This window comes from Leucoraja erinacea, chromosome 23 (assembly GCF_028641065.1).
Source record: "Leucoraja erinacea ecotype New England chromosome 23, Leri_hhj_1, whole genome shotgun sequence".
NCBI classification, from domain to species: Eukaryota; Metazoa; Chordata; class Chondrichthyes; order Rajiformes; family Rajidae; genus Leucoraja; species Leucoraja erinaceus.
The window spans coordinates 26627121-26653086 of NC_073399.1; the positions used below are offsets into that span (position 1 = coordinate 26627121).

General features: G+C 43.4%; 1 protein-coding gene across 1 annotated transcript in view; it reads left to right on the forward strand.

The window, feature by feature from the left end:
• sdk2b (sidekick cell adhesion molecule 2b) overlaps positions 1–25966 on the forward strand; it is a 656366-nt gene that overhangs the window by 385559 nt on the left and 244841 nt on the right. The window contains exons 5-6 of the mRNA XM_055654146.1: positions 373–506; positions 18572–18683. Of these exons, the coding sequence (XP_055510121.1) occupies positions 373–506; positions 18572–18683 (246 nt within the window). The remainder of the gene's footprint in view (positions 1–372; positions 507–18571; positions 18684–25966) is intronic.

Consider the following 25966-nt stretch of genomic DNA (forward strand, 5'->3'; position numbering starts at 1 on the left):
AAATTCTGATGCAATGCAAAATGTAAACACTGGTATCGTAGTTAAATACTGAACATTCAACTGCCTGGCAGATTAACCAAAAGACATGTTATAGTAAAGTTGTTGAAAAGATTTTTAGCCTCATCATCTTTGATTCTTCATTGCTGCCAGACCCAAACCAAATTTCTATCTCAAAGATGGAACTCAGTTTCACTTGCAGTTACCAGAAACCTTGTTGGAGGTTGTGGATCACAGCATTGGGTGTAAAATGTGCGATTTCCACAGGGTTTAGATGTTTGGACTCTAGATGCGCAGAGCACATTGTTCCCTTGAAGAGAACTCGGGCAGACCACACAATATGCTGGCCTCATTGTTCCCACCTTGTCCCAACAGAGCTATTACCCTGGATAATACACTTGTCATCCTGTCGACAGTCGCTCCAGACACGGGGAGGTACTACGTGCAGGCAGTGAACGACAGGAACGGAGAAAACAAAACCAGCCAGCCTATCAGCTTGACAGTCGAGAGTAAGTACTCCAGACTCCACCACTAGGTTCAGTCTGGTAAACTTTCATTAACAAGTGAAACAATGAAACATGAAGAAAATAACAAAGTGCTGGAGTAACTCAGCAAGTCAGGCAGCATCTCTTAAGAACATGGATAAGTGCCGTTTTGGGTTTGGACTCTTCTTCAGACAATACGACAAGTGAACAGGTGAAAGAGAGGCTCCAAACCCACACTAAGCACATTCTAAAACCATACTATTCTGTGCAGAAACTGAATCGAGAATTATGTAATTCCATCAGTTGTAATCATTTGCTAGTTAATGTATAAGATCATACCATCACATTATGTTTTAAAAAAGAATGTCAAATGACTCTGACTGCAATATTTTCCAACTAAACTAAGATTTATGGTATCGACCTGCTATTATCAGTGATGTTCTTTATTATCGCCAAATGGATCTGTTTGCTTGCACTATATAAACAAGACATTTTCAGAGCATGGATTAAAAATTGAATTCTACTCCATTAATATCTGCTAACATGATGTGGACACTAGGAACTGCAGATGCTGGTATCTTGCGTAGAATACAAAATGCTGGGGTAACAGGCAGCATCTCTGACGAACACGGATAGGCATGGTTTTGGGTCAGGACTCTTCTTCAGTTTAAAGAAGTGTCCCGACCCAAAAGGTAATCTATCCATGTTCTTCAGAGATGTCTGACCCACTGAGTTACTCCACCACTGTGTTCCTACCAATATGATGCTTTATACATTAGCAATACAGGATTTGCAGAATGTCTACAAGGGAAGGTCCTTGATCCCTTAATTATTTTGTTTAAATTGTTGTCTGGGTCAGAGGATTGATAATTTAAGTGAAACTTCTGTTTGCCCCAAACACAAAGTGTTTTCTTTTTCGTCTTCTTACTACAGCAAATGGATTCACACATCCACCAGTGGAACATAGTACTCCTAATAATGGTAGATTCTCTATAAATCAATAACTAGTGGAATAAGGCATCTCAGAATCCCGAGCTACTTGGACCAAAGTAGTCAGCTGTCATCATTAAGTGGTAGGCAAGAAGCAGGAGCTTAGCAACAGCCCAACAATCACTGACAACAAGTAATCATTTGTCCTCACACAAGAGCTTAACTCCACAGATGAAATATCAAATGATTATTGCCAGCTCGAATTGAGACATTTACTGCAAATGTATCACTTTTTTTCCCCCAACAATTCAACATTTTCTTGTATTCAAACTTAAAGCGGTTTACAAACTGGTGCAGATGGAACTTTAATGGAGACACAAAGAGGTGCAGATCTTGAGCAAAACATAAAGCGTTGGAGCAACTCAGCGGGGCAGGCAGCATCAGTGAAGGAAATAGACAGGGGCGTTTCAGGTTTGGACTCTTCATCAGGGCATTTACAGGATTATAAAATATCAGCCATTATTTTACCTCGGTATACGTCTTAACAATGTTGGACAGATTATTTATTGGTTAATTAATTAACAACTCATTAATTGGTTTCAGTAACCACAACAATTTTTTTGATTCTTCCCGTGACCAGACAGTAGTTGTGTTTTCCATATTTATTTCCCAATGTTAAGGTCTACATATTAGGAGTTTGAGCAGGAGAGATGTTAGTATCATAATAGAACAAACTGACATTCCGTGTGATGGAATCCCTTCTACACAGGCGGTGCTTGGTTTGCCACCTTCATGCGTTATTCTTTCTTCTTTCATTTCATATTTATGGGGACTCAGTTCCAATGTTCTCCAATCCTCATTTTCTTTAATTTATTTCTGGTAGAGCCAGTGCCTCACAGCACCAGATTCCATGCTCTAACTTTCAATTAACCAATCAATTAATTTCTCATTACAAAACTATTATGTTTCCATATGACAAACAACTAGCCAACAAATGCAGGGCAAACGGTGTTGAATTTCAAAGTCATCTCTCCAATCCCCCCCCCCCCCACATGACCTTGTCCTGTAGTTCCCAACTAAAAATATTCAATTTACACTGAAGGCTAAAGGTGTCACTGTGACATTGTCTCAAGGAGAGTGTATACATACTTCTACTGGCCCTTAATGGTGGGCAGGCACACACAAGAAGGCATGCAGATGTATATATGCCTTTTTCCCAGGGAAGAAATATCAACGACTAAAGGGCATAGCTTTAAAGTGAGGGACAAAGTTTAAAGGAGATGTGTGGGGCAAGATCTTTTTACATAGAGGGTAGTAGATGCCTGGCATGTGCTTCAAGGGGTGATGGTAAATGCAGACACAATAGTGTCTGTTTAATAGGCTTTTAGATGGGCACATGGGTTGGCAGGGAATGGTCGGATATGAATAACGTCAGGTTTGTTTAACGTGGCATCATGTTCAGCACTGACATTGTGGGTCAAAGGGCCTGTTCCTGTGCTGTGCCGTTCTATGTTAAAACATTATAATTATATTCATCGGTTGATTCTTTTACATTTGTTTTTCTCTTGTCATTTGATTATAACGAAATTTACTTTTGAATGAATAATTTGCCTTTTGAAGGAAATCCTTTGGAACTGAAAATACCAGTTATCCAGGCAGTAATCAGAGCGAACATGCTATTGGTGCAGCGCTCATATTGCCATTGAATTAAAAGTTGGTTGAAGATGTGCAGTATTATTTTGGCTTGTGAACCAGTGCATAGGCTGTAGCTCAGGAACTCTGACATTCACTTTTGCCTTTGGCACAAAAGGAAGTGAAGAATTGACGCCTGTTCTTTGCACCTCATACTCTTCGCTAGATTATGAATTTTAAAGAGCCCTGAGCAAGTCCCCAGGTTTCAGATAATCCTGTTAGTCTCCTGCAGAATTTAATTTGCAGTAAATCTCCACAGACTGACATAACAATGTGGTTTTTAACAGTTGTTTAGACAAATTAGGCTTTTAGATGGGCACATGGGTTGGCAGGGAATGGTGGGTTCAACCACATTCAAAGTTTATCCCATTCAAAGCCATTCATTTGTACCTTGTTACTAACTGAAGTACCGGCCATGAATGTTCCTTGTAACATGAGGTACCTTTTCGATGAAGCATTAAATAAGTCAGTATGGGCAAAGTTCCCAAATTCAAGCAACTGTGGCTGCCTTGAGTAAATAATAGGAAACTATCCAGAAAGTGGAACGATGTAGAACAGTGGATGCTGGTTTAAACTGAAGATAGACATCAAAAGCTGGAGTAACTCAGTAGGTCAGACAGCTTCTCTGGAGAAAAGGAATGGATGACATTTTGGGCCTCTCTGGAGATGCTGCCTGACCTGCTGAGTTAGTCCAGCATTTTGTGTTTATCTTTTGAAAGTGGAACTGCTTCTCTTCCCAACCATGCCTTTCGCTCATCCATCCTTCGTCATTGCATTAGTCACACAGCACTGAAACGGACCCTTTGGCCTAAATAGTCCATGCCGATCAAGATGCCTCTTCTCAGTAGTCCCATTTGCCCACGTTTACCCATATCACTCTCAACCTTTCCTATCCATCTACCAAAGTCCAAGTGACTTTGAATTGTAATTAAATGCTGGTTTCTGCTTTCTCCTGGCCTTTTGCTTTTTCTTCAGAGGAACCATTTAGAGCATCCTTCTCCCACAACGTGAAATAAAAGTGGAGTAAAATAGTGAATATAGAAGTTGGGAGGTCATACGGCAGTTATTTTATGATATTGGTGAGGCCACATTTAGTGTTCAGATTGGGTCACCATGTTAACCATATAACCATATAACCATATAACAATTACAGCACGGAAACAGGCCATCTCGACCCTTCTAGTCCATGCCGAACACATAATCTCCCCTAGTCCCATATACCTGCGCTCAGACCATTCCATTCCCTTCCCATCCATATAACTATCCAATTTATTTTTAAATGATAAAAAACGAACCTGCCTCCACCACCTTCACTGGAAGCTCATTCCACACAGCTACCACTCTCTGAGTAAAGAAGTTCCCCCTCATGTTACCCCTAAACTTCAGTCCCTTAATTCTCATGTCATGTCCCCTTGTTTGAATCTTCCCTACTCTCAGTAGGAAAAGCTTTTCCACGTCAACTCTGTCTATCCCTCTCATCATTTTAAAAACCTCTATCAAGTCCCCCCTTAACCTTCTGCGCTCCAAAGAATAAAGCCCTAACTTGTTCAACCTTTCTCTGTAACTTAGTTGCTGAAACCCAGGCAACATTCTAGTAAATATATAATCCTTCCTATAATATATAATATATAATATATAATGTTATGGGAAAGATGTTGTCAAGCTGGAAAGGGTGCAGAGAAGATTTACGAGGATGTTGGCAGGACACAAGGGACAGAGCTATAGGGAGAGGATGAGCAACTAGGATTATATGCCTTGGAGCGCAGGGGGATGAGAGGTGATCTTATGAAGATTTACAAAATCATGAGAGGAATAGATCAGGTAAACACAGTCTTTTGCACAGAGTAGGGGAATTGAGAACCAGAGGACATGGTTTTAAGGTGAGGGGGGAAAGATTTTATAGGAACCTGAGGGGTAACTTTTTTATACAAAGGGTGATAGGTGTATAGAATGAGCTGCCGGTAGAGGTAGTTGAGTCAGGTACTATCGCAATTTTTAAGAAGCCTTTGGACAGGTACACGGATAGGATTTGTTTAGACGGTTATGGGCCAAAGGCAGGCAGGTGGGACTAGTGCAGATGGGGAATGGTGGTTGGCACGGGCAAGTTGGGCCACAGGATCTGTTCCCATACTGTATGACCCTATGACTCAATGAAAATTGCTTTACCATTCAAGATGTGCTTGGTTTAATTCACACCAGCAATGCTACCTCCCATGAACAAAGATTGGCCTGAATCCCCTTTCAGAGGTTGAGGGACAGTGTGTCTGACAACATCTCCTGGTTATTGTAATCCAGAAACTTTAATGTCACTGTCCAATTAATGCATTAGCTGTGCTATCACTGTACATCAGTCAAGTGCCTTTTGAAATAAGGGGTCACCCATTTCAGATGAAGGTGGCAAGGAATTAATTCTCTCAGAGCTTTGTGGACATCTGTAATTCTCTGTCCCAGAGGTGGAGTCATTGGATATATTTATCAAGGACAATTTTATCAAGAAGGGAGTCAAGGGGATTGGAGGAAGTGAAATGTGGTCTCAATTGGATCAACTCTGTCCTTGTTAACGATGGTGTGGGCTCAAGGGCAAGACTGGCTGCTACCCACTCCTGTGTCTTGGTCTTAGCTTCTTATGCACCATCTACAACAGTGAACAAGAACAAAGTAGCGCATTGATGATAAATATAAAGAGGTGGCCTATATCAGTTAAGGCTGCACCATAATAAATTTAAAGTTAATAAACAGTCAGTTCCATTTCAAGTTCATTAGCTGTGAGGATGTTCTCAAATCGTTTGTGGTTTGTCAAAGGATTAAAATGGGAAAGGTGCAGATACAAAGAATATATTGGAGTCAGGGGATATGGGGAGAAGGCAGGAACGGGGTACTGATTGGGGATGACCAGCCATGATCACATTAAATGGCGGTGCTGGCTCGAAGGGCTGAATGACACTACTTTTCTATACAATCTGAAGTTAGGAAAATATGTTTCTGTATATCCCTGTCCCGTAGGGACTCAGTTAAACTGTGTAGATTGAGGTTGGGACACTGGGTTAAATTACTATTTGTGCATTGTAAGGAAACATGTTCCTGGCTTGTGTGAATGTGGGAGGAATGAGACAGTTAAGCATGTTTTCCTAGAATGTAAAAAGTACAGGGTAGAAAGAAAAGTATTGTTTGTTAGACTGACAGGACTTGGAGTTGAGGCTTTTTCTGTTTCATCTTTGTTTGGACACAGTGAGAAACATCAACTGATATCCAGGGCTGTTCTTCAATTCCTGCAAGTTACAGGACTGTATGTAAGAATTTAGTTCAAACTTTGACCTGTGGAGGGCAGTAATACGCTTAGCAACGTCTACACTGCCGGAATCCTATAAGAAGAAGAAGAAGAAGAAGAAGAAGGGCTGAATGGCCTACTCCTGCACCTATTGTCTATTCTCTATTGTCAAAGTTTCCGTGAGATATGGTTCTGGCCACAAAGAACAGGAAGCAGAATCAGGTTAGGCTCGGAAAAGAGTTAACAGAGAACAAAAAGATATTGAGCAAATAACAGAGGGCTCAGCAGGTTTGGCAGCATCTGTGGAAGGAATGGACAGTTGATGTTTCGGGTCGGGACCCTTCTTCAGCCTGATCCAGTTATGCAAAATGTATTGTGTAAGAAGGAACTACTAAATGGTTTAAACCGAAGATAGACACAAAAAGCTGGAGTAACTCAGCAGGACAGGCAACATCTAGACAAGGAATGGATGACATTTTGGGTCGAGACCCTTCTTCAAACTGGTTAGGGATAAGGGAAACGAGAGATATAGACAGTGATGTGGAGAGATAAAGAACAATGAATGAAAGATATGCCAAAGAGTAATGATGATAAAGGAAACAGGTCATTGTAAGCTGTTTGTAGGGTGAAAATGAGAAGCGACTTCAGATTCAGATTCAGACTTGGGTGGGGGAGGGATAGAGAGAGAGAGTTGTATTGATGGGAGCAGGCTAACAATCAGAAACAAGAAGAATTTGTAGCAAAGGTAATTTAACAATTGTGTGGGTAAAGCCAAGACTGAGTGAACCAAGTTGGTAAAAGTTAGTTTCTCAGCTTTGTTTATGGGTTCAAATCTGTTCAGATTCCTGGACAACATGTTCTGGGATCTGGAGTGTATTGCCGTTGAGCCTCGCCTTGTGTTAGGTTAATTACTAATATCATGATCCTTGAGGGAAAAATAAGCAGATTGCAATGGCATTTTGGTTTTGAGAGGAACACAATTCAGTCAGGAGTAAGGTCTTGAATTTAAATAAAGTCAATCATTTTGTAGGCAGTGTGAGCCAGCCAAGGTGGATTGGAAATTCGACTGGCAGCATGGCTGGGGAAACAGACGCAAATATTGAAAGAAATATTTAATTATTCTCAACAAATGTTCATTCCATTGAGAAAGAGAAATTCCACAGTCAAAGTTTACTGAACAAAGTCAAGGAGAGCAAAATATTTTTTTTTAAAGCAAGTCTTGTAATATCATCAAGCCTACTAGTTACCCTGAGGCCCACAGTTTAGAGACCAGATAAACAGAAACTTGATAACAAGTGAGGAACCTTAAATGAATAACGTGGAGGAACGTGTTAAATATACTTAAATATTAAAAGGAAGTTGGAAAATTAAATGTTGGGATTTGGATGGAGACAGGATAAATTATAAATGGGAAATTTAATAAGCATTAAATAAATATTTTGTATCTTCACTGAAGAACACAGCAACATATTGTGGAAGCAGTGAGAGATTTAATTGTTGTACAGAGAAAATAATAGAAAGTTAAAAGGAAACTAAAACAAAAAAAGCCTTATTTCGGACATCCTGCATTAGAAGAGGCTGCAGATACATCCACCACTCGCTGAGTGGAGAATGTTGCCCATCAGGTACCTATTAAATCCTTCCTCTCTCACCTTAAATCTACGCCCTCTAGTTCTTGCTTCCCCTCTGTGAGAAAAGACTCTGTGCATTCACCCTATCTATTCCCCTCATGATTTTATATACCTCTATAAGATCCCCTCAGCATCTGACAAAATGTTTTTCGTTAAAAAGACTAGAAATCTCTTCAGACCGAGTTGGTTTATTCTTGCGCCTCTACCGTGACTGATCGAAGTTGAGATAAGCACGCCAGACCTCAAGATCACGTCACCAGTAATGATGCTCTGTCCTGAACCACAGGAAGATATTCATATTTCCACTCCCAGTTGTGGGGTGATTCAGTACTCCTGCCCTTCACATTCTCCGCCTCCTTTCATTTACAAAACCAGCATGAAAATTTAATTCCGTTGTCCAGTTTCCATAGAAAACTAATGAAGAGCCTGTCACACCATTTGTAATAATTCCTCAATGTTTTCATTAAATGCTTGTCAGTTTAGATTTGCCTTCTTGAAAGCATAAAAGAATTGGAGAAAATTAAACTCTGTTCAGTTTCGGATTTACTTAAATTTGAATTCATTTTAGTTTGCACCAATTATCAAACGTAGTGCTGCACTAAAAGTGGTTGAAGGTTGGATTCTGCCAGTTCTACTGAAGTTCATGCAAGATTTCCTGAGTTCACAATTGGGTGTTCTTTAATGAACTCTCTTTCAAATAATCAGCTGTTCTAACCTTCAGCTTTTGCTGATCTCTGGTATTCCAAGTATTGTCACAAATCTGGATAATAAGCAATTTGGTGATATTACTCCCTGCTTCCACCTCACCAGTTTGAGAATGTGAGCAAACATGAATTTTAAGTTAATTTCCCATCTTTTTCATACAGGATGTCCTTGTGTTCGTTGCCACAGGCTCCAAAGATGCTACACATAAATTGTCTGTTAGATTAATTTTTAACTTGCTGGTAATAACAGCTTTAGATTTAGGATTCATCTATCAGTGAGGCAACAGAGCTTTAAAAAAAAACATTCCTGGCCTTCAAGGTGGCAACATATCAACAAGACAGATCGGAGTAGAATAAAGCAAAGTGTGAATGGGATTGCAGAATTTGGCCTCAAGGATTTTGGTGCCATTATGGGAAATTTGACACCCTTGAACTGGTGTTTACAAAAGCTGAATTACTTTTAATGAGATTAATGTATCAAATATAGAATGCCACATGGAGGTCTCGAGCTGAGAGTGAACTGTCAGTCATTGGGCAGGCACTTGATAGTCATTGATCACCAATTGTTAATCATTGGCTGCCAATTATTGATACCAGGTACTTTGCCAATTTCACTGCTTCTCTCAGCAATCATCTTTAAAAAACATTGCGATGGAGAAAGGATGTCAGCTGTAAAAAATCTTTAATTGTGACAAACGATAGACACAAAAAGCTGGAGTAATTCAGCGGGACAGGCAGCATCTCTGGAGAAAAGGAATAGCTGACGTTTCGGGTCGAGACCCTTCTTCAGACTGTCCCATTACCAATACCGTCACTAGCTGGTAACTCTAGTGTAGCTCACTGTGCAAACCTGAGCAGAAACAGAGGCAAGAACCTCATTTTTATATTTATTTCACCTGTCTATAATCAAGGATTGACTTTACCCAGATTAAATTGGGTTAACAATTATTTGCAGCTGAAATCATGTTGTCCCACCAGCATGCGACTGCATGCGGCAAGCGCGACCTAACGTGGTCGCTTGAGCCGTACGGCCTCGTGGGGCCGGTCCCACTTCGATCGCTGGAGCCGTATGGAGTTGTGTGGGGCTGGTCCTCTCATCGCGCAGGGCTCCAAAAAACTGACACTGTCCGAAAATCCCGCGCGGCAACGGCCTGTCGGCCCGCAGTCACATTGAGGCCGTACGCAGCGCCTCGACGGGCGTACACAGCATCTGGACACCGTACGCAGCATCTTGATGGCGTACGCCTAGCGCGTGGCGTTGCGCGATGACGTCACTGCACGGCGTGCCGTTGTGTGATGACTTAACCGCCCGACGCCGTGCGACGTCCAAATTCAGTCGGCCCGCCTCCTGCCCAGCTGATTGGTGAGTATGATGTCGGGACCAGCTCCAGACAGCTCCGCGGTTGGAAGTGGGATCGGCCCCGCGAGGCCGTACGCCTCAAGCCACCACGTTTGGTCGCGCTTGCCGCATGCAGTCGCGTGCTGGTGGGACAGGCCCTTAAGGACGCACTTGGGGCTTTGTGTTCAGTTTTGGTCACTGCTGTAGAAAGGATGCCATTAAACTGCAAGGGGTACAGAGAACATTTACAAGGATGTTGCCAGGACTTGAGGGCATGATCAACAGGGAGAGCTTGGGCAGGCTAGGACTGTATTCCTTGGAGCACAGAAGGCTGATGTGTGATCTTACAGAGGTGCATAAGATCATGAGGGGGATTAGATGGGGGTGAATGCAAGGTTTTCCCAGCGTATGGGGAATTGTTTATTGTTCCATTTTAGGACACATGACAATAAAATCCTCTTGACTCCTGAAGAAACATAAGTTTAGGGTGAGAGGGAAAAGATTTAATAGGAAGCTGAGGCACAGCTTTTTCACACAGAGGGTGGTGGTTATATGGAACAAGCAGCCAGGAATGGCACTACATGGCACAACATGGACAATCTACACTAATTTCACTTGCCCGCATTCATTCCCTGTCTGTCTATACTTTTCCTCATTCAACCACGCAACTAATACAGGTAGTATTCCTGTCTCCACCACCCCCTCTGACAGCTCATTCCAAATAGCACCTCTCAGATCCCCTTTAAACCTTCTCACTCTCATCTTAAACACCTACCCTCTGGTTTTATACTATCCTACAATAGGCAGTTGCTGTAATTAAAAGAAAATAAGCAGTATATTTACTCTTCACATTTGATATGCTACACTGATCGCTGTGCTGCAAACATTGGCAAGAGTGTTTTGTTGTCATATGTCCCATATAGAACAATTAAATTCTTAAGGGCCCGTCCCACTGTACGAACTAATTCAAGAGTTCTCCCGAGTTTCCCCTGATTCGAACTCGGAGAATTACGGTAATAGCCGCTCGTAGGTACTCAGGGCTCTCGTGGACATTTTTCAACATGTTGAAAAATCTTCACGAGTTTTCACGAGCTTACCGCATTTCCCGAGGACCTGACGTTAGCATTTCGAGCCGCTAAGAGACGTCCCGAGCTCCGACGTACCCGCTACGTACATTCTACGAGCTTACCACAAGTTTAATTTTTTTTAATCTCGGGAGAGCTCTTGAATGAACTCGTACAGTGGGACAGGCCCTTTACTGGGGACAGGGTTCAGTTTTCCGGAAAGGTGTTGCACTCTTGGAGACACTCTTGAAGGCAGGTGCTGGGATATTGAGCAAAAGCCAAAGTGCTGGAGGAATTCAGGATGATCAGGAAGCATCTGCAGAGGGAATTGACCTTTGTTTCCTTTCTTGATTTCATGATGGAAACCAAATTTGGGACGGAGGTTTGGAGAACCATTGTTTTAAATGCACCAAGAGGAGGGACATTCCAATTTCCAAGGAATGTTTGTCAAATTCTTAGAGACAAGGCACCAAAAGCAAATGTAGCAAGTCAAGTCTCAATCCGTCTCCCCTATCAAACTCTTTCTGTTCTATTCATAAAACATTGGGACCTTGGATCTATATAGAATTTACTCTGTGCTTAGTATGCCTAAACATGCCTCCCATTCAATAAATTACATTACATATGCAATTCTTGTTTTTAAAGTTAGCGGGACAAGCGTTATCTCTGGAGAAAAAGAATAGGTGATGTTTCAAGTCAAAACCCCTCTTCAGACTGAGAGTCAGGGGAGATGGAAACTCAGCGTAGAAATAGACTGTTGTTCTGTATCCATTGATAATAGATGATATCCCACAGAGTTGGGAAGTCTGGCAGTAGAGTAAGGCAAGGGTAAATGTAGTCCTTCAACATACTTCCAAAACAAAGTACTTCAAGACATAAAGAAGCTTCCATCTCAACAAACTCTAATCCTACACTTGCACTGGGACATTGGGATCAGACACACTCGGTCTGGCTGATTTTGCTTTCCATGCCACACTACCTGCTGTACAGGTTCTGACCATCGATCTCTGTGTCCATTACTTATTCATGCTTTCAAAAGACTTCCAAACTCTTTGATACAAGGGACTTATGTTTATAAAATGAACTGTTATTTTTGTATCCATCATTAGTCCCACAGAGTTGGGATGTCTGGCAGTAAAGTAAGGTAAAGGTAAACTGAGACTAGTAGCTCAGATATCAGAGGGGATTTGGCAGAGGGTGAAGGCTGGCTATTACCCAGCACTGTCATTGCCTTTAGCTGGCACGCATCAGACAACTCACTTAACAGGCTCATCCGTAGATCAATTACTCCCTCAAATAGATTTTACTATGTTTATGGAGCAAGCTCATTGCAGATAACCTGAAAAAAAATAATATTTCTTCCAGGTCGCATTGTTATAGTGTCATAGTGTCGTACAGCATGGAAACAACTTGCCCATGCCAACCAAGATGCTCCATCTACACTAGTCCCACCTGCCTGTGTTTTGCCCATATCCCTCTAAACCTTTCCTATCCATTATTAGTTAAAGCTATTAAAATATCTGGACATGGATACATCTGTGTAGTTATCAAGTCTGCTTTAGATATTTGCATTAATTTATTTTTGTGACTTGAGAAATATTGATAATATTTCTGTTTCCATCATGTTCAGCCTTAGATCGACACAAAGTGCTGGAGTAACTCAGCGAGTCAGGGGGGAGTGGAACCATCCTTTTTTCCAGAGATGCTGCATGTCCTGTTGAGTTACTGCAGCATTTTGTGTTTATCTTTGGTATAACCAGCATCTGCAGTTCCTTGGTTCTACAATCTATGCTTAGCCTTATAATAGCATCCATGACTTTGGGAAAATGGGTTTCAATTGCAGCCGCAGGCAAAAGTATGTATTGATTAATGTGTAATGCCTTAGTCATTGACCAGTGGTCCTTAAAGACTATCATGTCAAATTAACACCAATCATTGGTAGTTGGATCTCAGTGTACATATGTTTGGTGCTATCTGTTTGATTCATGAGTGTATAACCCAGCCTGCCTGAATGACTACCGTCCGGTGGCCCTTACCTCGGTAGTCATGAAATGCTTTGAGAGGCTGGTGAAGAATCACATCTGCGCCTTCCTCCCTCGGAACATGGACCCGTTGCAGTTTGCATACCGTCCGAACAGGTCCACGGACGATGCGGTCTCCCAGGTCTTGCACACCGCTCTCTCCCATCTGGACAGCCAGAAGGGGGGCTACGTGAGGATGCTGTTCATAGACTACAGTTCAGCCTTCAACACGATAGTCCCCACCAGACTGGCTGGGAAGCTACTGGAATTGGGGCTCAACATCTCCCTGTGTGCCTGGGTCCTGGACTTTCTCACCGCCAGGCCCCAGGTAGTCAAGATGGGAGGGAATACATCGAAGTCCCTCACCCTGAGCACAGGATCGCCCCAGGGTTGCGTCCTCAGCCCCCTATTGTACTCCCTGTACACACATGACTGTGTGGCTAGGTTCAGCTCCAATTCAATAATTAAGTTTGCTGATGACACTGTGGTGGTGGGCCTGATCTCAGACAATGATGAGAAGGCCTACCGGGAGGAGGTGGCTGATCTAGCATCTGGTGCCAGGAGAACAGCCTCCTCTTGAACATCAAAAAAACGAAGGAGCTGATCATGGACTTTAGGAGGGCACATCATCCGAGGACGTACACTCCATTGAGTATAAATGGGGATCCTGTGGATAGGGTGAACTGTTTTAAATATCTGGGAGTCCACATCTCTGAGGATATGACATGGTCATCACACGCCTCAGCACTGGTGAGTAAGGCAAGGCAGCATCTTTACCACCTCAGGCAATTGAGGAAATTCAGAGTGTCTCCGAGGATCCTACAGTGCTTCTACGCAGCGGCAGTGGAAAGCATCTTGTCCGGGAACATTGCCATCTGGTTCGGGAATTGCTCTGCCAAGGACAAGAAGGCTATGCAGAGAGTAGTGCGTTCGGCCGAACGCACTATGGGAACTTCACTCACCCCCCTGCAGGAACTATACAACAGGAGGTGCAACTCCAGAGCAAACAAAATCATGAGATACCTCTTCCACCCCTGCAACGGACTGTTCCAGCCGCTACGGTCAGGCAAACGCCTCCGTTGCCATGCAGTGAGAACGGAGAGGTTGAGAAGGAGTTTCTTCCCAGAGGCAATTCGGACTGTAAACGCCTTTCTCACCAGGGACTAACTCTACAGAACGTTTTTCCTTCTATTATTTATTATGTAAAAGAATATGTGTGTTATGATTGTGTTTATAATTTGTTTGGTTGTTTTGTTGTTTGTCTTTTGCACAAAAAGTCCGCGAGCATTGCCACTTTCATTTTCACTGCACATCTCGTATGTGTATGTGACAAATAAACTTGACTTGACTTGACTTGACCTGCAAATCCTCTCTCACTGCTAGAGAGAGAGAGAGAGAGGGGGGGTGAGAGAGAGGTGGGGGGAGAGAGCGGGTGGAGGAGAGAGGGTGTGGGAAGAGGGTGACAGAGAGGGAGAGATGGGGTAGGAGGGGTGCGAGTAGGGGCAGAGAGGGGTGGAGAGAGAAAAAGGGAATGTAGGTGAACAGAGGGATCTGGGAATAACTGTGCACAGTTCCCTGAAAGTGGAATCTCATGTAGATAGGGTGGTAAAGAAAGCTTTTGGTGTGCTGGCCTTTATAAATCAGAGCATTGAGTATAGAAGTTGGGATGTAATGTTAAAATTGTACAAGGCATTGGTGAGGCCAATTCTGGAGTATGGTGTACAGTTTTGGTCGCCTAATTATAGGAAGGATGTCAACAAAATAGAGAGAGTACAGAGGAGATTTACTAGAATGTTGCCTGGGTTTCAGCAACTAAGTTACAGAGAAAGGTTGAACAAGTTAGGGCTTTATTCTTTGGAGCGCAGAAGGTTAAGGGGGGACTTGATAGAGGTTTTTAAAATGATGAGAGGGATAGACAGAGTTGACGTGGAAAAGCTTTTCCCACTGAGAGTAGGGAAGATTCAAACAAGGGGACATGACATGAGAATTAAGGGACTGAAGTTTAGGGGTAACATGAGGGGGAACTTCTTTACTCAGAGAGTGGTAGCTGTGTGGAATGAGCTTCCAGTGAAGGTGGTGGAGGCAGGTTCGTTTTTAACATTTAAAAATAAATTGGATAGTTATATGGATGGGAAGGGAATGGAGGGTTATGGTCTGAGCGCAGGTGTATGGGACTAGGGGAGATTATGTGTTCGGCATGGACTAGAAGGGTCGAGATGGCCTGTTTCCGTGCTGTAATTGTTATATGGTTATATTATATGGTTATATGGGAGAGAGAAAGAGAGTAATTGATCTGATAATGCACAAAAATTATTTTAAAATGATTTATTAGCTTAGTTCATTCAGCAAAATATCACATCATAAGGGAACATTGTCCAGGCCCGCCTTTCTATTAACAACCAAATAATATCTGTAGGAATTATGTTGAGGGAAGTAAATAGAAAATCAAGGATCAGGGTTGTCCTCCTTGTTCTCCTCCTCCATGCTCCAGACTGGTGGAGATTTTAGCATGGTTGGTGCTGGAAGGTTGAAGGATGAATGTAGTTGAGGTGAGTACAGGACAACTCAGATCATGGACCCATTCCCCAACATGAGCCGCTGTCTTTGGGAAGGAGATTAAAAAGACCAAAGACAGGATAGTTTGCCCAGCTGCCATTTTTGATCAAATGTGTAGGAAAGAACTGCAGTTGCTGGTTTAAATCAAAGATAGACACAAAATACTGGAGTTACTCACCGGGACAGGCAGCATTTCTGGAGAGAAGGAATGGGTGACGTTTCGGGTCGAGACCCTTCAGTCTGAAAAAGGGTCTCGACCCAAAATGTCACCCATTCCTTCTCACCAGAGATGCTACCTGTCCCGCTGTTACTGCAGCATTTTGTGCCTTTCTTGATCAGTCGGAAGAACGGTCTTGACCCAAAACATCGCACGTCCATTTCCTCCACCAATCCTTCCACCCGATGTTTGGAACCTGCTGTTTTGTGCAGGATATTTGCTTTGACTTTGCTGATCCTTGTGAGAGAGATTGAGAAAGCAATACAATAATAATAATAATAAGTTTTATTTTCGGGTGCCTTTGAAATCTCACGGTCACCTTACAAAGATTGAACAGAAGAAAAAAAAAACATATAGTCGGAGAAAAATAAATAATAAGGACATCATCAATACACAAATTAAAGATAGAAATCGCTCCAAAGACACAAAATCAAAAAATCAAAAAAAACACAATGTGAAGACGATACATCCCTCCTGGTGGCAAGGCTGGAGAATGGACCAAGGTGAAACTGTGCCATTGAAAAGTTAAAGGAAGCAAAAACACACAGAGACAAATATTACTTTTATTTTTCAGTCACAATGTGAATGTTTTGTTCATTATTGTTTTCATTATTTTACTCTGTTTTATTTACGCTGTCCTTGACTGGGCAGGAGGGACAACTGCAAACATGTACCCTCCCATTTGTTCAGAGTTGTGGCTTTTAAATGCACGGCGTTTACATGACGAAGGTTATGTCATTTATTTCATTCATTTTCCACCTGTATTCTCCAGACTGGAGACCTCAGATTGCTACAACAATGAAGCATTCAGTAGATACTGAGCTGTGATCTATTCTCCAGCAAAGCACAAAGTGCTGGAGGAACTCAGTGGGTCAGGCAGCATCTGTGGAGGGAATGGATAGGCTTCGATTCTGGCCTTGACCCTTCTTCAGTCACAAATTTCACTGCGTCTGAAGGGTCCCGACCCGAAACATCATTTGTCCACAGATGCTGCCTGACCCACTGACTTCCTTCAACTCTTTGTGTTTTGCTAGACACCCCAGCATCCGCAGTTCATTGTGTCTCTCTGGGATCTGTTCTCCTCCATCCCCAATATTAGCTTACATCTTGCTTCACAGATGAACAGAACAAATCAGACTGACAAACATTTCTGCGATGCACGATGTGCTGAATTACTAGGCACATCCAACCAATTTACAATTCCAAATTAGTCCATCAATATTCCTGCAATTGCCAGCATATCCGTTGGTTGGCAGTCGAGGTAAGGTGAGCAAAGAAAGAGCAAAGCGATCTTCTCCTGCTTCTGGTTTGTATTTTCGTATGGCACAAGAAGAAATGTTCTTACACAACGAGGGCCGAGAATCGTAAATGCTTTGCGGGGGAAGGTGGAGGGGGCAGATTGAATTGCAGCTCTCAAAATCAACTGGTCAGCATCAGAGAGGCATAATTGCTGTAGTGTAGAGGGTGGAGAGTGGGACAAGCTGGTTTGCTGCTACACTGGGCTAGAATGAGGTCTATGGGCCGAATGGCCTACTTCTGTGTTGAACCCCTTCTGGGATTTGTTTCCCTTGCACCATAGTTCATCTAATTTTGCAAGATTTCTTCTGGCATATCTGGCCATTCAGTATGGAGGAATTCTGCCGTAACCATCTGGTGGTGTGTGTGACTGGCGCTTTTGGCTGTGTAACACAGTTAGAAACACGGGGAATGTCTCAGTCACTTTAAATACTACAGCCATGGAGCTTTCACTGTGAGGAAAGGCTATCCTTCTGTCAGTGAATAGCACCTTTCATTCTTGGACCGATAGGGTTGTAAATCAGTCTGAAGAAGGATCCTAAACCGAAGCATTCGTCCATTCCCTCCACAGATGCTGCCTGATCCTCTGAGTTCCTCCAGCACTTTGTATTTTGCTCGATTCCAGCATTTGTAGTTTCTTGTGTCTCTCATGTTGAAAGTCTTACTGGAGATGAATTTTAGATGTGAGACTGCTTTGATTTCATTTGAGTGGATTGAGTGCTAAAAGGAGAGCACAGGAAAATCTCACACCAGAGAACCGATACTGCATTAATGGGCAGCGAAGCCTTCTAGAGATCCACAACAAATCTCTTAACGCCGCTTTGAACAGTTTTTCCCTGCACCATGTTGGGAACATGTCCATTTCATTTCAGTAGTTTTAGAAGAAAACATCCCATTAAAACTGAAGATAGACACAAAAAGCTGGGGTAACTCAGCGGGTCAGACAGCATCTTGGGAGAAAATGAATAGGTGACATTTTGGGTTGAGACCATTCTTCAGACGTAAACCAGCATCTGCAGTTCCTTCCTACACATTAAAAGTGGAGACTTTCCTGTTTAAAGATTAAAGCTGAATCATTGTGGATATTCATAAGTTCATAAATTAAAAGAGTAGAATTAGGATATTTAGCCCATCAATACTTTGCCATTCAATCGTGGCTGATCTATCTTTCCCTCTCAACCCCATTCTCCTGACATCCGTACTAATCAAGTATTTTTTGCAGTTACCTCCTTTTTCACCTTTGCTCCGGACATCACGTAGTTTGCAGTAGTTTGATTATGTTTTTCATTTATAAAAGTACAAATTCTCAAGTGTGCACGACCTTTAAAAATAGTTCCTTTCAAGGGTTGTTTTTTTCTTTTTATGTTGTAGATACCGGTGCTCCTGCAGATCCCATCGCTCCGGTTATCATCATCTCACCCAGGAACATCAGTGCTGTGCTGGGCTATCCAGAGGTGACACTGGAATGTGTGGCCAACTCCAGGTCAGTGCCTCGGACTTCCACCATCGTCTCGCGTGGAAATAATTGGATGTGTCTGTGCATGTCTGCCAATTTCTTTCTAGAGAATAGAAACTGATGGTTTATTGTGAAAAGCAAAGTTTGTAGATGTGATTAATGAGCAGAATATTAGCAAAACTTTTATTCCGAAGAAAGATTTGAAAGTCTTTAGGATAGGTAGGAGTAGTGTGGTGTTGGTCGGCATTGTGAAGTTGGGCTGAAGGGCCTGCTTACATGCTGTATGACTCTATGACTCCAGTCTTAAAGACACAAATCCTGGAACAACTCAGGCAGCATCTGTGGCGAACATGTATAGGTGACGTTTCGGGTTGGGACCCTTCTTTTGTTGCAAACACATTGCTTCCACAGTTTCAAATAATCAGTTCTGGTCAAAAGTGCCACAAATTTCAGAGTTTTAATACTAATGCAAACTGATGCAATAGTCATTTGAAATTGTTTTCATGAATCATATTAATTGCTTTTGGAATCACCGATAAATTACGAACTACGAAAAAAAACATAGATTCTATTTAAAAGGCATGTAGGTGATATATGATATCGGACATAATTGGGTGAGTTCCAGAATAACTCGGGGCAGAATTACTCATTACTGCATGCCGATCCCGTTGCCTCTCCTGCACCTGTACTGTTACTGTGGCAATCAAAAGCTTCAGGTGTCAAACCCGAGCTGGAAAATGGTGTCGATCTCTGGAGAGCACGGGAACAGACACTCCGGGTTTCTAGACAAATCAGAATTGCTCTCTCAACTTGACAGACACACCTGTCTGTCCCCCCACCCCCCCCTCACACCTGTTAAACCCCATCCACAAATCTCTTAGTCCCGTCACCCACACACACACCTGTCCATGACTCCCCCCCCCATCTCCCCACCCATCCACACACCTGTCCATGTCCCCACCCACCCACACACCTGCCCATAACCCCACCCACACACCTGCCCATAACCCCACCCACACACCTGCCCGTGTCCCCATCCACACACCTGCCCGTGTCCCCACCCACACACCTGTCCATGTCCCCACCCACCCACCACCCCCCATAACCCCACCCCCACAGCTGCCCGTGTCCCCACCCACACACCTGCCCGTGTCCCTCACTGTACCCCATTCACACACGTTCCCACCCCAGTTCCCACAAGAGAAACGTTTCAGATCAGTGGGCACGGCCAGTGGACTGGACAATGCGATGCAGACATTGCTCCACATGTGCAATCACCTGTTGTATTGATAGCACGTTTCATTCTGTGCAGGTGTTCATGACCCTGAAAGGACACAAAGTGCTGGGGTGCAGCAGGTCAGGCAGCTTCACTGGAGAACACGGACAGGTGAAGCTTTGGGTTCAGACTCAGATTGAAGAGGATCTCGACTCGAAACGTCACCTATCCATGTCCTCCAGAAGTGCTGCCTGGCCCGCTGAGTTAACTCAGCACCTTGTGTCCTTTTGCTTAATAACCAGCATCTGCAGTTCTTTGTTTCTACATTTATGACATGGACTTGCTCTCCCACCTACACGCATGTGGAAATAATTTATCTTTCCCTGCTCCTGGAAACCCTTTCAGAATGTTTGACTTCTGTCCTGCACCTTTATTCTTCATAGAGCCCCTTCTTTCCAATCCACATGCACTGGCTTTGTAACATCATTGATTGCATGTGGCCAGTGTCTGTAATCTGGGTGTGATAGAGACAGCAAATTAAAAAGCACTTTAACCCTCTTTCCTCACGATGGCATTTGTAATTTCTGTGCGAGTGAAAGTACAACCCAATAGGTCTCTGTCTTGGTTTCCCTTGTTTCAACAGACTGAAAATTATTACCTTATGCTCACCACTTAAGTCTCATTCATCTTTTTACAAGGAGCAGTCAGAAATGATGGCCAAATAATGACACATTTCAACAATGTAAGAGGTGCTTAAGTGTCATAGGCAAGGATTGCAATGAATTTGTTTTCAGACGTTTCAGTAGAGATGCACTTCATCAAATGAAACTCAGTTTGGTGGTGACTCCAAGCCGCAGCGTGGACTGATGTCAATGTGCTTTATGTTTTGTAAAATGTTATAATCATAAATCTAGCAATGCACGGAGGTGTGCCGCAGCGACACAGAAGTTACTCATTTAACACCCTCTGCGGAAGTACCGAATGCATGGGCACTTCTCCTACCGGGTCCTGAGAGTTCACACGTCCAATCTTAAGGTGGAGGCTGAAACGATGGTGGCGTTTGATAGGCTTTTAGACAGGCGCATGGATATGGAGGGAATGCATCATGTACAGGCAGGCAGGGGAAATTAGTCTAACTTGGCATCATGTTCAACACTGACATTGTGGGCTGAAGAGCCTATTCTGTACTGTAGTGTTCGACCTTCTATGTTGAAGGAAAATCACTGGTTAGATATGATCGTTCCATATCTTACATATTACTACACCATTTCCCTAGTTTCGTTGTGACTAGATTGAATGCTTAGTGGATCTTTAACCCTATTTGCCCAGAGGAAGCTTTCTATCTGGGCATTCCTTGCTTGTCCCTTGGTTATAATTCTAACCGAGATAGAAGGAAGACACAAAGTGCTGGAGTAACTCAGATCTCTGGAGAACATGGATAGGTGACCTTTCAGGTTGGGACCTATCTTCAGACTGATTGTAGAGGGGGGGGGGGAGTAAGAAAGCTGGAAGAGAGGAGGGTACGGACAAAGCCTGGCAGGTAATGTGGATGCAGGTGAGGAGGGCTTTTGATTGGCAAATGGTTGGACAAAGGTCAGAAGTGGAAAGATAGAAGGTACAAAACAAGAGGATTGAAGAGTTGCGAAATGTGAAGCTAGAGGAAGGAATGTAGGTGGAAGGGGAGAGGTAGGTGCGAGTCCAGGTGGGAAGGGAGGGGGAAGATGGGAGAGGGAAGATGGGAGAGGTGGAGGAAAAAAGGAGAGGGGGTGGGTTATGTAGTTACCTAAAATTGAATAACTCAGTGTTCACATCATTGGGTTTTGACTTCCCAAGGGGAACAGAAGATGCTGTTCCTCCAGTGTGCCTGTGGCCAGGCAGAATGAGGACTTTCTAATGGTCCTTTTCAATGTGTCCGTCAGTCCCGGTTAGACAAATGGACCCCCCCTGTTGTTTCACCTGATACCCAACCAACAAGGTCACAGTCGATTACCTGACGTGTAAACACCAGTTGGCAAAAAGAATGGGTGAAGAGGATGCACTTTCTCATTTTCTTTGTGGAGCCAGATGAACAAATACATTCTTGCAGGTACCAAGGGGGACGCCTTTTCTCTCAGTGCTGTTTGCTTTAGTCAGGATTCCTCAAACAGTTGAAGGTTAAGTCTAGGTGGAGTGCATTGGCAGTGGATGTGTTCCACAAAAACCCCTGTTTTAATTTCTCCTTGTTTGAACAGAGAGGTGAAAGTCACACATGGGTTTGAAAAACAATCACACAAGTTTAGTTAACCTTTTCACAAGACCATGTTAAAACACGAGGCAGTGTTGACAGCATACTGATGAATTCAGCCCAGACATTTGTGTGCAAGTACATAAAGCCTGGCCACAAATTACAACTAGACATTCAAAGATTGATTGAATGTTACAACATGGAAACAGGCCCTTCGGCCCCACTGAGTCATGCCAACTGTTGATCGCGCATTCACACACGTTCTATGTTATTCAACTTTCTCATCCACTCCCTATACACCAGGGGCAATTTACAGAGGCCCATTAACCTACAAGCCTGCACGCCTTTGGGGTGTGGGAGGAAACCGGAGCACCTGGAGGAAACCCCCACAGTCACAGGGAGAACGTGCAAACTCCACACAGATAGTACCCGAGGTCAAGATAGAATCCGGATCCCTGACGCGGTGAGGCAGCAGCTCTACCAGCTGCTCCACTGTGCTGACATTAAAGATTGAAAGATTCAACATGGAAACAGGCCCTTTGACCCTCTGAGTCCACACCGACCATCGATCGCCTGTTCACACTAGTTCTACGTTATCCCACTTTCTCATCCACTCCCTACAGGAGCAATTTACAGCAGCTCCACAATGCTGACATAAAAATATATATCATTGATCTACTTGTATTTCATCTATCATCTTCTTCTAATCAACCACTGAATAGAAGCAAAAAATGAGCTATTACTGGAAGACTGAAATATTCCTGGTGAAACTTCCAGCAACCCAGCGGAGAAGCGCGGTGTTCCTGCTTTGTCCCTCTCCCTGTAGGAAGTGCCACCTGAAGCAGGAGAGGAAGGATGGACAGTTCCACCAGCTATAACGAGCACAACAAATGCCATCCTTCACGTGTCAACGTGTGTCCATCAGTCCTGGTGAGACAAAGGGACCCCCCCCCACCCCACTGTCGTTTCACCCGATACCCAACTAACAAGGTCACAGCCAATTTCCTCATATTAAAAAACAGTCCAAAACTGGCAGAAGAGGATGCACTTTCTCAGCCAAATTGAACATCTGGGGCAGTAAAATTCAACATTGTTAGCACATTTCCAATGCTCTTTGGTTTTGAATTTAATCTCATTGCACCAGAGAGTGTGTGAGAGTGAAGGACAGGGAGAGGGGAAGGTGAATCTCAATCAGCCCCAGGCATTAAAAAAGGTTATTTAAATCTCTGTAAGTAATTTGGGAAATGGAGAATGCCCTGATCTTTTCAACCATTCATGATGCTCACCAGTTTACCAGTGGAACCCATGACTGTAACTAGGTGTGGCCGCACTGCAGTGCAGACAGAATGTATCTAGCACCAATGTACCTGCTTCTGGGACTGGCAAAGATGGCACTCCTGACTGGAGGATTAATTGTTGCTTTCCCAGTCAGCGGGATGTTCCTCAGGGAGAAAAATTCGAAAAAGTAATGCTAAATTTACATTTAATTACATTATCTGGGGATAGTTAATTTATAAAAATATTAATCTTTATGGTACATTAAAGAACTTGCTGTGATGCTGTTTAGTGATAGACAAAGTTTAATTTATTACTCATCATGAGATTTTACTCATTCAATCTACTGAGCACAAATTACTTCACCTTATAGGTGAGGTACTCAGAACTGCTGAATTATTCACGCATTAGGTCATTGTCAGGTCCTTCAGACTGTGCTAAACATGATGCCAAGACCAACTCTTAATTGCCTGCACATATTCCATATCCCTAAATTCCCTACATATCCATGTGCCTAAACACCACTATCGTTTTTGCCTCCACAGCAGCATGTTCCTTTGAACTTCGTCCCTCTAGCATCTTGTATCCCATAAATCTAGTATTTGATACTAGAAGATGGGTTTTGACCCGAAAGGTCACCCATTCCTTCTCTCTCCAGTTGGTGCCCGTCCCACTGAGTTACTCCAGCTATTTGTGTCTATCTTCGGTCTAAACCAGCATCTACAGTTCCTTCTTACACATTTGATATTTTCACCCTGGGTAAAAAGGTTCTGAATGCCTAGCCTATCTATGCCTCTCGTAATGTTATAGATTTCTGTCACGTCTCACCTCAACCTCCGGTGTTCTTGAGAAATCAAACCAAGGCAGTCTAACTTCTCCCTGTAGCTAATACCCACTAAACCAAACATCATCCTGGACAACCTCGTCTGCATCCTTTTCATAATCCCTGTAATGGTGCGGCCATTTTGAGTGGCACTGTGGTGTAGAGTTGCTGCCTTACAGCATCCGACCTGGGTTTGATCATGACTAACGGTGCTGTCTGTACGGAGTTAGTATGTTCTCCCTGTGACCACGTGGGTTTTCTCTGGGTGCTCGGTTTTCCTTGCACAATCCAAAGGCGTACAGGTTTGTAGGTTAATTGGTTCCTGTAAATGTTCCCTGGTGTGTAGGGTAGTGCTAGTGTAAGGGGTGACTCAGCACAGACTCTGGGCTGAAGGGACTGTTTCCATGCTGTATCTCTGAAGTCTAACGACCAGAGCAGTACGCAATACTCCAAATACAGGCCCGTACGAAGCTTTTCCCCCCTGGTGGCATGACAGGATTTGCGGAACCAGAGTTGGTTTACAGGGCAAGGCCAACGAATGCCCTTGCATTAGTAGAAGTAGTGATAAATGGCAATATACATTCAGGAGCACCTGTTCTGATGTTTTGCACAATCCGCAGGCATTGCCACTTTCATTTTACTGCACATCTTATATGTTTATGTGACAAATAGACTTGACTTACCTTGACTTGACGACAAGTGATTTCCTGTTGTTGGGGGGCAGTGTTAGCTGTGAGGAGGATGCAAGGTGATGGATAGGCTGGGTGAGTGGGCAAATGCATGGCAGATGCAGTATAATGTGAATAAATGTGAGGTAATGTTTATAAATGTGAGGTTACTCCAGCTATTTGTGTCTATCTTCGGTGGCAAAAACAGGAAAGCAGACTATTATCTAAATGGTGGCCGATTAGGAAAAGGGGTGATGCAACGAGACCTGGGTGTCATGGTACACCAGTCATTGAAAGTAGGCATGCAGGTGCAGCAGGCAGTGAAGAAAGCGAATGGTATGTTAGCATTCATAGCAAAAGGATTTGAGTATAGGAGCAGGGAGGTTCTACTGCAGTTGTACAGGGTGTTGGTGAGACCACACCTTGAGTATTGCGTACAGTTTTGGTCTCCTAATCTGAGGAACGACATTATTGCCATAGAGGGAGTGCAGAGAAGGTTCACCAGACTGATTCCTGGGATGTTAGGACTTTCATATGAAAAAAGACTGGATAGACTCGGTTTGTACTCGCTAGAATTTAGGAGATTGAGGGGGGATCTTATAGAAACGTACAAAATTCTTAAGGGGTTGGATAGGCTAGATGCAGGAAGATTGTTCCCGATGTTGGGGAAGTGCAGGACAGCTTGGGGAAGCACAGCTTAAGGATAGAGGGAAAATCCATTAGGACCGAGATGAGAAAAACACAGAGAGTGGTGAATCTCTGGAACTTTCTGCCACAGAGGGTAGTTGAGGCCAGTTCATTGGCTATATTTAAGAGGGAGTTAGATGTGGCGCTTGTGGCTAGGGGGATCAGGGGGTATGGAGAGCAGGCAGGTACGGGATACTGAGTTGGATGATCAGCCATGATCATATTGAATGGCGTTGCAGGCTCGAAGGGCCGAATGGCCTACTCCTGCACCTATTTTCTATGTTTCTATGTAGGCAAAAGACGCCATCCACATGATCGCTATATACAAGCCAGGGGTATGCTCGTAACCAGTCAGGGTTAAATCTTCGCCAGCACCCATTCTTATAGAAGGCACAATATTTGTATGTTGGACCCAGT